Genomic DNA, 12,984 nt, shown 5'->3' with positions numbered 1-12,984 from the left:
TTAAAGTTCATCCCAAAACAAAACAACACTGCAGTGACTCACTGCAGTGTAAACAGTGAACCATGGTTACAACTAAAATTTGGGGAATGGTGCTTTGTTTTGTTTCCTTTAAATATGGAGCGTAGGTGGTGACTCCCAAAGTCAGCAGGACTTGAATCTTCATCAGAACTCATAATGGGCAGCAAAGAAAAAAATCAGATCCCACGAGTCTGTTATTCTGTAGAGCAGACCGCTGGAGCATGAACTAAACTTCCCAATGCTTGGCAACGGGCCAGCTTCATAAAAGTGAATAGGAATACGGGTGAATATTTTCCTGATGCTAGAATAAAATGTTAAACACAAGAAGCAGATTCAAATCCTTGATTTCCCTCTTTCAGCAAGAAATTACATTTGGCAACTGCATTCTGAGTAGTTGCAGGGCTCAAATTATTGTGCTAAAATAATGAAACTGAACAAGGTAGGTTTTGCCCTCTAAGTGCTCGGAGGCTAGGGTAGGATACCTTCCAAAAATAAAAAACTGACTCAGATTGTGTTACTGAAATGCTATGAGACTGTGGAAGAAGGCAGGGCTTGGGGGTAGCTTCTGGAGAATTGAGATTGATTTGCACCTTCTAGAAAATTCTTTGAGGAAAGAATAGGGCTTTCGGGTATGTATGATGAGGTTTCTATTGATGTAAAAGGAACAATTTGAGCAAAAGGAACAATTTGGAAGTACATTCACCACAGATATAACTCCAGGATCATAGGATTATATGCAAGGGAGGGTGTGAGGGGTCACTGAAAGTGAGTTTTGAATAGTTTATAAAGCTGAATATTGGAGGTGTTTTAAAAATGCCAGTCTGGAGAGCCCTTTACTTGACTGTCTGGAGAGCTATTTACTTGACTCTTACTTACGCGACTTCAGTGACTAAATTTCTTATATTATTAATGCACTGAACCTTCATTCCTTCACACATTCAACACAGGAGCCCTAAACATTGTGCATTATATCCTTAAGTGAAAAATCAATCTAATTATATTATTTACCCAGAAAGAATACCTTACATTTTTAACTCCTGTCACTAAATAATCATCTGACTTTAATAAGATAAACTGAGTCCAAGAAAATAAAGAATTGATGTATATTAAATAAAATTTAACTGATGCCCCAGAGCTGATGTTTTCTCAATGTAACACATATATGTGTCTGTTCATTTAGACAATTAGCATTTGGAAGACAAACCCTCAGATGCATATGTGACTACAACATCTTCAAGTTTGACATAGATTTATTTTCATTCGAAGGAACTGTGTTGTGGGTCAGAGGAGTCATGTTTCTCCCTGCCCTTAAAAGCAGTATTTTCATCACTTCAATAGCATTCAGTAAAGCTTACATGGCTGCGATGCCCTCGTGATTGGTTTTTAGTAGAGATGTTAAGATAACTTATTTTTATAACATGTGACATTAATTCTAGCACTTTAGAGTCTGTGATTAGCCAATGGAATGACTATCTAGAGAGGAAAAACCAGTTGGAGCAGTGGATGGAATCAGTGGATCAAAAGGTAGAACATCCCTTGCAACCGCAGCCGGGTCTGAAAGAGAAGTTTTCCCTTCTGGACCACTTTCAGTCCGTCGTATCTGAGGCGGAAGATCACGCCGCAGTCCTGCAGCGACTCACTGCCAAGGCCAGGGAGCTCTACCAGAAGACCGAGGATGAGTCTTTCAAGGAAGCGGCTCACGAGGAACTGAAAACCCAGTTTAATGATATAATGACCATTTCCAAGGTTAGTGCTTTATAGTGAAGAAAAAAAACTTCAAGGTTCAGGTAAAGAATACACTATGGGTTGAATTATAGGAGAACTGGCTGCTCTGAAACTATGTGTACCTTTAGTGAACAGGTATTACATAAAGGGTCATTTCTCACCAATGAATGCTCATGAATTTTTCTCTTTCTGCAATTTTGGGATTATTTTTTATTCTTTGGTTTTTCGTCTTTTCTCCACTTAGAATGTTAATCAACCCACTTCTTTTCTTTGTAAGATTGCCTGAGACTCAATTGTCAGTGTTTAGAGTTCTTTTTCTTTTGCTGCCACTTAACATTTGTTGTATTAAAGCAAGTCTAGTTACCTCCCAGATTTCAATCATGTACCAAGTATTTTGTTTATTTCTCATTTTAGTAAAAACTGCATTTTCCTGTTCTCTAAGAAATAGACTCCTTCATGTAATATCAAGGTTTTCTCTCAGTTCTATCTCTGAATTATTACTTTCTTCCTGAGTTTTCTTTTGTGTATTTGTGAGAATGTTAAAGAAAGTAAGGGAGAAGTTTATTCCCCCCTTCTTGGTTTTACTTTTGGGAACTATCTTTGTATTATTAATACTACAATTTTTAACATATGTGTTAGTTTATCTTAAGTTTTATTTTGGTAGTGATTAAGAGCTATGACTTTTGAGTCAAAAAGACCTACATTTGAAATCTGGCTTTGACCCTCTTTTGGATATATGACTTTGGGCATGTTACTTAACCTCTGTAACCTCTGGAGGCCCCTTCCTATAATATAGTGTTAATAATAGTACCTACATCATATGGCTGTTGTGAGGATTAAATGAGCAAATGCATTTAAAGTGCTGAGCAGAATACTGTACACAAAGGCAACACAAATAATTGCCTGAATAACAAAAATAGTTATAATAATAATAATTAAGTGGATTATTAGTGAGGGATGTTAGTCAACATTCATTAAGCATAGATTTTTATTCTAAGCTAAACTAAAAAAATACCTAAAGGAAAATGGTTGCTTCTTCAATGTCTTTCAGTCTAATTAAAATTTGATCTTCTCATTTAAAGATATTAAACATAGAGAAAATTCAGGAATAAGAATGAAATCTTTTCAGATGATTAAGAGACCTGTTACCTTGTCTGATTTCAGATTCTCAATAATTACTATTGTTAAAATACTCTTTTCTTTGGCTACTAGGAGAAAATGAGGAAAGTAGAAGAGATTGTGAAAGATCATCTCATGTATTTAGACGCAGTCCAGGAATTCACTGATTGGCTGCATTCAGCAAAGGAAGACCTTCATCGGTGGTCGGATATGTCTGGAGATTCATCAGCCACCCAGAAAAAATTATCTAAAATTAAGGTCAGAAAATGGACAGATTTTTATAACTTCATTCTTTCATCGGTTCTTGAGTATCACACACCTGTGATAAAGATTCTGTAGATAAGATTTTTTATTCAAAATGTTTTCTTCCTATTTTCCATTTGTTGGTATTTATTACCTTGCCCTTAAGCAAGAGAATAAAGGGAATTTAAAACACTTTACACTGGTGAGGAAAATAGAACATTGTCTGTAGATGCTTCTGTATGCAAATGTGCTGATTGCTATAGCATCAAAGCCTAAGAAATATGCACCAGACTACTGGGCTGACAAAACCAGATACTATTTTCTAGCACAGTGGAAGAAAAGCTTATGAAGTAAGTTGGTTAAACACATTTGAATAATAACTGGGAAATGCCATTCACTTGTTTTATTCTGCCTTCCCAGCCAATAGCACAGCATAATGGAAGGCAGTACTTTAAAGGGCATTAAAACTATCACCTAGTTACTGCATAAAAGGGCAACTTAAAAAACCGAAATTCATTTATCTGAGGGAGCTGGAACAAGTATATTTCTAGTTACTTGAATATTAAATTACAATAATTTCCCCTCTGTGGAAATAATAGATTTTAATCTGAAAACTAGGAAGTGATGAAATTCTCAGTTGTTTAGTTATAGATGAGGAAATGCTGGAATACGTAGTATAATTGTGATCAGGAATGTGATAGCTGGAAATCAGAACATAAAAATAATAGTTGATGATAACAATAATAACTATATTTTGAGGATTTACTTTTAAATGTTCGGAGAGTATTACCTTATTTAAATCTTACAGTGACCACATAGGTTTTAAATGAGATAATCACATAAAGCCACTTCTTAAATTCTTATTACCTGTGTGATTCCCTAGAATACTTTCATATATTCCTCACTAATATTTTGAGTTATCCATCCATTCATTCATCCGTCCATCTATCCATTTATTCAGCCAGGGTTGAATCCTCAAGGCACTTGCAGTGTAGGAGGGAATGATGATGCACAAACTGACGTTTATAAAATAATACCTCAAATGTAACGATAGCTCATAAGACTTCTCAAGCTCAAGCTCTAGAATCAGACCCTGACGCTGCATCTTGTCTCTGCTGCTTTTCTAGCTGTGTCTTTGCGCAAGCCACTTGATGTCCTCAAGCCTCTTTCTTAGTTGGTAAAATAAGAATAACAGTAGTACCTGTTTCACAGAGTAGTTCTGAGGACTAAATTAGATCATGCGCATAAAGCGTTTAGCCACATAGAACACGATAAGAAAAGTGGATTTCGTAAATGAGTGATTTAAGTGGCTGTGGAGTCACAATGTGAGAAAAGTCAAAGGTGAAGGTCAGGACTTTACCTAGAGTCAGCAGAGCTGTCTCCACCTGAGGAAAACAAGTTCATGCAGAGGAGACGGGTTACAGAGGAAGGATGAGGTGTTCAGTGTGAACAGGTGGATTTGAACTGCCAGCTGGTGATGTCCAGGAGGTAGTTGAATGTTCAAGTCTGAATTTTAGATTAGGAAGCTGGATTGAAGACACAAGTTGGAATGATCAGCACACAGTTCATAGTTGAAGCCACCAGAGTGAACGAAACCAAGACCTACGTATAAAGCAAACAGAATGATGTGCACGGGACCAAAATCCAGGCGTTATCAATATTTAAGGGGCCTCAGAGGAGAATTTGAAAGGGAGAGGGAGAAAAGAGAGGAGAAATAATAATGAGAGGGGAAAGGACAGTGTGGTGCCACCATGGCCCCTGGTGGAGGAGGTGGTCACCATCACAGAAACATCAAGAAGTGGCCATTAAGAGGACTAATGACAGGACTTCCCTGGTGGTCCAGTGGTTAAGACTCCATGCTTCCGCTGCAGGGGGCATGGGTTCGATCCCTGGTTGGGGAACTAAGATCCCACATGCCACGCTGCCAAAAAAATTAAAAAGTAAAACATAAATAAAATTAAATTAAAATAAAAGAGGAGGACTAACGAATGCCCCTGAACTGGGCAGTTAGGCTGCTTGGCGATCACCGAGAGCCATTTCCACAGTCAGGTCAGGAGAGAAACTGGATGACATGGATTGGGGAGTGAAGAGTAGGGTGGAAGACCAGATAGCAAGGATGAACTCATGCTTTTAGATGTCGATATAAGAAAAGCAAGGAGGGCTTCCCTGGTGGTGCAGTGGTTGAGAGTCCGCCTGCCAATGCAGGGGACACGGGTTCGTGCCCCGGTCCGGGAGGATCCCACATGCTGTGGAGCGGCTGGGCCCCTGAGCCATGGCCACTGAGCCTGCGCGTCCGGAGCCTGTGCTCCGCAACGGGAGAGGCCACAACAGTGAGAGGCCCGTGTACTGCAAAAAAAAAAGGAAAAGAAAAGCAAGGAAATTCTTTTACAAAGGTTGCTTTCTGGGTTGCCAAATGCTCTTTTTCCGAAATGCTTTTATACAACACTTCAAAAAATATAGGAAATGTGGGAGAAGGAGCTGGCAGGAAGAAAATGGGGTTTGGGAAGGAGAATGCACAGCCTGACAGAGGTTGTGTATCAAAGTCCGGGTCAGGCTGGTGTGTGTGTGAGGAGGGACCTTGGAGAAAGTCAGGTAGCACCTCCTCTGTCCTTCAATGTGAACCCTCCTCACCCCCAGCAGTAACCAAGAACAGGCAACTTCAAAGCCAAACATGTGTGTGTATGAGGGTGTGTTATGTTCATATAATATGTTTTTACAGTTTAAATACAAGATGGGGAAATACATGAAAAAGTCATTTCAGAACGCCTTTTTTTTTTGCGGTACGCGGGCCTCTCACTGTTGTGGCCTCTCCCGTTGCGGAGCACAGGCTCTGGACGCGCAGGCTCAGCGGCCATGGCTCACGGGCCCAGCTGCTCCGCGGCATGTGGGATCTTCCTGGACAGGGGCACAAACCCGCGTCCCCTGCATCGGCAGGCGGACTCTCAACCACTGCGCCACCAGGGAAGCCCTCAGAACACTTTTAAACAATAATATCCTTCTTCAAAATCTGGATGAGTGGAATTAGTGATTGCAAATATTGAAATATCCCAAGGTCATGCAAAGAAAACTGGGATAATGCCTTAGAGAGTATTTTGGGAAACTGATTTTTGATAGTAGATACCCTCCGAACTCACAGAGGAAATTCGAAATCACTCACAGAGGAAAACTATAAGTATTTAAATCCAATAGTTATACCTAGCTCTTTTCAAAAAGTTATTTTCTTCATCAAATCACTACTTACCACATGCATTGATAAACAAAAAAGATTTTTAGCATCCTACTGCCGAGAAAAGGTGATGAATGTGTATATAAATGCTAAATGTATATAAGGCTTTCATGAGATTGTACTTTGGACTGCTATATAAATGCTTTCAAATGATCTATACTAAAATGTGGCTCTCGTATATACTTGTGAGAAGATATATTTATTTCAAGCTAATCTAATGAAACGTGAACTATATTATATAGATTAGCTAAGATATAGTTGTGTTTAACATAATTTGTTAAACATGCTTCATACTTAATACCCCTGTTTTTCCTATACTTGTTAATTTGTAATTGATTTTCTTCTGGAAGTTTTTTTTCCCTAATAATCATCTTTTCCTTCTATTTAATCCAGGAACAAAGTCATAATTTTGTATTAATACTAACAAAATCCTGGCTTTAGCAATAAATATGTAAATATACAAACATCCACATAGATTCTGTAAAAGAATCTATTCTCAGAAAGAAATGCCACTATTTAACCTAATCAACAATTCATATTTTAATTTTATCTTGTTATCTTTTAGAGTATTTTGTGCTTTAAGCCTAAAAGTTACAGTTAAACTGTTAAATTTCTAGTGAGGTTTTTAAAAGTAAAAATAAGAGTAATAAATGAATGCTGTCTAAAGGTTACTTTGAACTTTTGAATAAGTATGTCTGTGAATTATTTATTTTAGTTACTATAAAAATGTTTACTTAACGTTCTGAAGTATTTGAAATCGAGTTGGGCTTATTCTTTTATTGTGACGGGTTAGCTTGATTCCTAGTGGAACGGAAGTGTGGTTTAAGCCACCATCTCGGGGAAGAAAATGGAAATGGGGTAGAGACATGAGTAGAGCACAGTTCTTCTGCAATCCTCGTTCACTTGTCTTGACGTCAACTTAGGGAAAAATAGGATTCACACATTTACAGGAGCAATACACCACAGGCAAATATTTAAATCACTAACAAAATAATTTCACATATTCAAACAATGCCTGATTTCAGGGTCCCTCTTTAGTCTGTTTCAGGATGTTGTGGCTTCCTCAACTCATTTGGCCACAAACCTTGGCACTCACAATGATAATTCTCTGCTATTATGACTTAGGAGAAGGGGGATGAATTGATTCTGGTTCCTTGCAGCACACTTGCTAAAACTCCCTAGCAGGACAGGGTCCCCCTCTGTACACATTTGGAAACTTGCAGCCCAAGTGACTCAGAGCCTTCTCGGTTGCCATGGTGATATTCCATTACAGGAGCTGTTGGATTCCAGAGAGATTGGTGCAACCCGCCTAAGCAGAGTGGAGTTGCTGGCCCCTGCAGTGAAACAGAACACAAGTGCCAGTGGCTGTGAGCTCTTGGACACGGAGATGCAGGCCCTGCGTGCCGACTGGAAGCAGTGGGAAGACAGCGTTTTCCAAACTCAGACTAGCTTGGAGAACCTGGTTAGCCAAATGGCCCTTTCGGAGCAGGAGTTCTCAAGCCAAGTGGCTCAGCTGGAGGAGGCCCTGGGACGGTTTGGTGCCCTCCTGACAAGCTGGGCTCAGCATTTAGCCCTCCTGGAAGGCAGGAACACAGATCAGGAGCTAGTGGAATGCTGGCAGAAGGGCCGGGTAAGTTGGCTTCCTGTTTTCTGCTTGTGGCTCTGCTCAAATTTTTGTTTGCCGCTCCTTGTTGCTAAAAAATCCTTGCTAACTAAGAACATGCAACGTTCACACTTGGAAAAATAAGTGTTTACCTAACTAAATTTGTAAAGCTGATCTGTTTCCTTTTCTCATAAATCAAACCGTTGTAAAAATACAGACATAAGGGAGAGGGAGTTTTTAGTTACCATAAGCAGCATTTACTGTAAGTGGAAATATTTTACTTTCATTCTTATGGTGTAAGAGTTTGTAATATTGTGTTCAGCCATTCAGTCTGAAAAAATGGCCTGTGGGCACAGGCATAAATAGACCGAGAGTCATAGCTGTTTTCCTGCCAGGGAATTATCTCTAACAATTAAATGATTGAATTTATAGCTTTGGAAGAAACGTTTGGTAATCTCCTAAAGCACAACTAATAGTTTTCCCCCTGGTTAGCTCTCCTGTGTATGGATTTGACAGCTGTGCTTGAATTAACCCGTTAACAGAACTCCTGGTCACACTCACCAGTTGCCTTGTGGACTTTTTTCTTTTTTAAACTAATAGCTGCTCTTTCAGAATGTGAGGAAGGGAAGCATAAAAGGAAGAGTGAAGAATGGGCAGAAGCTTGAAGTCTTCTTTCTTTTACTGTTAAATAGTATCACGGAAAGCCTTTCGATATCTGCAGTTTTATAGTGCTCTGAATCGTGGATGTCCTTAAAAGGAAGTTTAGTATAAACTTCTCTGTTTCTATTTATGTTATAATCTTTTCAAAATAGCTTCAGCCAGTATTGTAGTAAGTCATATAGTATTTCCAACATTGTCTTGTTTTAAATCAAATATTTGAAATACAGCACACCACAAAATAAAACTTTATAATCATCTCTTTATACTATTTTATTTATAATGTTTCTAGGGTTTTTGTTTGTTTGTTTTTTCCTGATGCCTTTCCTATCCTTTAGGCTTAAGCCCTAGAATAAAGCACAGAAAACACTTCTGTAAAACAGGGACAAGGAAGTTGGTAATTGTCCCATGTGGTCAGTATTATTCACTCCAATATCAAAAAAATCATTTATAATGTTTTTAGTTCTTTTTTTCTTCCCTTCCTTTCTCTTCCACTAGTATGAATGAAATTTTTAGAAAAGAAAGATTTGGTTGTGTTTAGATTACATTACTATTCTACCAAGTTTTCATTGATACTATTAGTGAAAATAATAGGTGAATCCTATAAAAAATGCACAGGATAATGCAAAAGTGAATATGGACTTTTAATTGTACTGGTAATTCAAAGCTGACAGCCCTCTGCTTAAATCTACTTCCATATTTGGCTCCAAAGTTCATACTTTTGATGACAGTACTACATTGCCTCCCAATATTCAGATTTTCTTTTCTTTCTAATGATGCTATTTTGGAGATAACATTATGCTGTACATCTTAAACTTATACAGTGCTGTGTGTCAATTATATCTCAATAAAATGGGGAGAAAAAATAAATGAAAAATAAAAACGGAGATAATAAATGTTCTTACCACAAAAAAAGAAATGGTAATTATGTGATGAGATGGAAGTGTGAGCTAATGCTCTGGTGGCAACCATTTTGCAACATATACATGTATCACGTCAACACATTATACACCTTAAATTTATCTACAACTTGTATGTCAATTATATTTCAATAAAACTAGGAAGACATTTTAATTAAAAAAAAAAGAGAGATAATACTTCCATTACATATGAATACATAGGAAAAGTTTTACAAAATAATGGATTTGCCAGGGTTCTTTGGCATTGTTTTGCTGTAAGGCAGGGGTTGTCATTGTTGAAAATCATAATAATAGTCACAAACCTTCACAAGTGTTTACTTTCTCTTCTGCAATTAAGTGATGAGACTCAAGAAATCCTTTAAAAAACAAAAATGGACCATCATCTGTAAACTATATTAAATCATGTTGCAAAATATCTTGTTCACTCTGTTTGCAAAACTCATATTTTTTAATATCCACTAGGTTATTAGTGTTAGAAATTTAGCAATTTTATTAACCTGTATAACCTTAAGGAAAAACATGCATTCTAGGACTTAACTGAAACAGAAGTATATGAGCTGATATGTATAAAATGCTTTAATCTCTGCTACAATGCTTTAATCTATGATGAAGTTTAGAAAAAATGTTTAGTCAAAAGCTTTGGTCAAAAGCTTTGCACTTTTCATATCATCTAATTTATAAGTGACCACTTTGAATCTCTGGTTCTTTTTACTTTTTGGTATATGGTAAATTTCTTTAGCTGTTATAATGTCCTTCCTTAAATAAATGGTTCAGTGTGGTGTAAATTAGTAGTTAGTATTTTAGTGTTTGGAGAGAAACTTTCTAGTTATTATTTGTGAATTTTATAGATAAAAATATTTTAGACTCCTCTATGGCCCAGCCACTAAGCTAAGTAACGAATTTTAAAACCAAGAACAGCATCCCTCCTCTCAGAATCACAGTGTAGGTGGAAAGGCCAACAAACTCAAGACCACTGGGGACTGTGGATTGCGATGAGTGCCAACAAGTTGCTGTGCGTCCTCGAAATAAGCCCCCAAGAGGTGGGACAGAGGGCAGAGAATCCTTAGAGGAGCTGTGATTTGAGCTGAGCCTTGAGATGTGATTACATATTGACCAGATGGGTGAGGTGGAAGCACGGCATCAAGATCCACAATTACTGAGGAATTGAGAAAACACAGAAGAGACAACTAGAGAACAGGATTCACATTCAGAGAACACTGTGCCATTCTAGAGAGTAAATGGGGTCTGTGAGAGCTGAGAAGCAGAAGAAAAGAGGTAACTGAACTGATTAAAACAGGTAAGACGTAGCATAGACCAGCCCTCGTTTCTCTTGTATGGAATGAGAAGGGAAATGCGCAAGGCCAAGGTGATGCTTAGTTTTCTGATTCAGATCAGTGGGAGAACAGTGGTGCCATTTTCTAGGTTGAGGGATACCGCACAGACCTACTTTGTTGAGAGGCATGGTTTTCCTACAAATCTAGGCCAGGTCTTGATAAATATCTCTGAGAATAATAATAGTAACAGCAACAGCTATCTGAGTAGTTACTCAACTTCTTGCCTCTCCTCCTTAATTTTTTTTTTTTTTACCTTGGTGATACTATTATCCACATAGTCCCACTTAAATAACCTGCTGTCTTTACTAATTAGGCTCCTGGTGTGCCAGGAATTGTGCTAAGTATTTGACACTGGTGATCTCATTTGCTTCTTGTGGCAAGCTATAAGAAGAAAGCTCTGATTGCAGAGCACCTTGTGTAACTCAGTAGACCATGGCCTTGATTTCAGAGGTGCACTTGTCAAATCCCAACACTTTATTTTGGATTAAGTACTCACAGTACTGTGATTATTCACATCTCTCTCTCTCATTTGTTAAACTGTGAGCTCCACATGCCAGACATTTAGCAAATACTTGATGACTGTATGAATGAAGCTATGAAATGAATAAATTACTAGTTAAATTAGACCTCTGGAATGTAAGAAATTCTTAATATGCAAGTTAACCATACAAACTACGTAAAACCAGTTGCCTTATGTATTTTTTAATCCCAAATAAATATTGCTTTGCTTTGAAATGATTTCTCTTCACCTTCACCCCACACCAACAATATTCATACACATCTTCCAATGGCCTAGGCAGACTTTTTTTTTTTTTTTTTTTTAAACAATTTAGGCTATTTTTGCTTTTCTTTTTCTTGTCCCACTTTAAGTTACTTGACCACTTGATCATTTGACTACCCGGTAACATTGGATGCTATCCATGCCTTGAACAGGATGCAGATTAACCGAGCGCTATTATGTGCCTTGGGGAGTCCTGAAAATAGGTCTCATTTCTTTACTGAATCTACTGTGTTGGTTTTTCCCTCACTAATAATTTATTATGTGATTTATGCATGTATAGTATGAGGATGTGGAAGTTACCCAGTTTAAATGCTTGTTCCCTTGTCTTGTTATTTCCTAATAGGAGATACTGGATGCCCTACAGAAAGCAGAGCCTCAGACAGAGGATCTCAAGTCTCAGCTGAATGAACTTTGTCGTTTTTCCAGAGACCTGAGTACATACAGCAGAAAAGTTTCTGGCTTGATTAAAGAATATAACTGGTGAGCGTGAACCTTACTGGTATTCAAACTATTTTCACACAAATAAGAAGCCAGAGGTTTGTTTAAGTTGTGAGTTCAGTAATAATATAAATTAATTAATCTTAAATACATTACCAAATGGTGTGAGGACATACTCAGGACTGTTGACTCTGTTGAACATTATTTTAATCTACTTTATCATTTCTTTTCCTCCCATTAAATGTTTCAAATCATGGTTTTAGTCTTTGTTTGCAAGCATCCAAGGGCTGTCAGAATAAAGAACAGATTTTACAGCAGAGATTTCGAAGAGCCTTCAAGGATTTCCAGCAGTGGTTGGTTCATGCAAAGATCACTACAGCTAAATGTTTTGATATACCTCAAAATATTAGTGAAGTTTCAGCAAGTCTTCAGAAAATACAGGTGAGAGTGTGATCAATTAATTCTAATAATGGTGATGGGAATTCCCTGGGCGTCCAGTGGTCAGGACTCCGCGCTTCCACTGGAGGGGGCACGGGTTCAATCCCTGGTCAGGGAGCTAAGATCCCACAAGCCTTGCAGCCAAAAAAAAAAACTATCCAATAATGGTGCTTAAGTGGTTTAAAAAGGTGCCTCTAGGGCTCCCCTGGTGGCGCAGTGGTTGAGAGTCCGCCTGCCGATGCAGGGGACACGGGTTCGTGCCCAGGTCCGGGAAGATCCCACATGCCGCGGAACGGCTGGGCCCGTGAGCCATGGCTGCTGAGCCTGCGCGTCCGGAGCCTGTGCTCCGCAACGGGAAAGGCCACAACAGTGAGAGGCCCACATACCGCAAAAAAATAAAAAATAAAAAATAAATAAAAATGTGCCTCTAGATCTTTATAAGCATATTAAAGTTTGGCTTAAGAAACTCAGATTTCAGGTAA

At 38.2% G+C, this 12,984-nt stretch overlaps 1 protein-coding gene across 14 annotated transcripts in view; it reads left to right on the top strand.

Moving 5' to 3' along the window:
- Positions 1 to 12,984, top strand: part of SYNE1 (spectrin repeat containing nuclear envelope protein 1) — a 454,201-nt gene that overhangs the window by 208,050 nt on the left and 233,167 nt on the right. For all 14 annotated transcript variants that reach the window (XM_089922151.1, XM_089922158.1, XM_089922157.1 and 11 more), the window contains exons 52-56: positions 1,455 to 1,764; positions 2,956 to 3,120; positions 7,605 to 7,961; positions 11,970 to 12,106; positions 12,328 to 12,505. In XM_089922151.1, coding sequence (XP_089778277.1) covers positions 1,455 to 1,764; positions 2,956 to 3,120; positions 7,605 to 7,961; positions 11,970 to 12,106; positions 12,328 to 12,505 — 1,147 coding nt within the window. The remainder of the gene's footprint in view (positions 1 to 1,454; positions 1,765 to 2,955; positions 3,121 to 7,604; positions 7,962 to 11,969; positions 12,107 to 12,327; positions 12,506 to 12,984) is intronic.

Source organism: Delphinapterus leucas, chromosome 12 (assembly GCF_059928025.1).
Source record: "Delphinapterus leucas isolate spDelLeu-1000000601 "Yukka" chromosome 12, BTC_Dleu_Yukka2, whole genome shotgun sequence".
Classification (NCBI taxonomy): domain Eukaryota; kingdom Metazoa; phylum Chordata; class Mammalia; order Artiodactyla; family Monodontidae; genus Delphinapterus; species Delphinapterus leucas.
The sequence above is the reverse complement of the archived record's forward strand: the minus strand, read 5'-3'. Positions and strand labels throughout refer to the sequence as shown.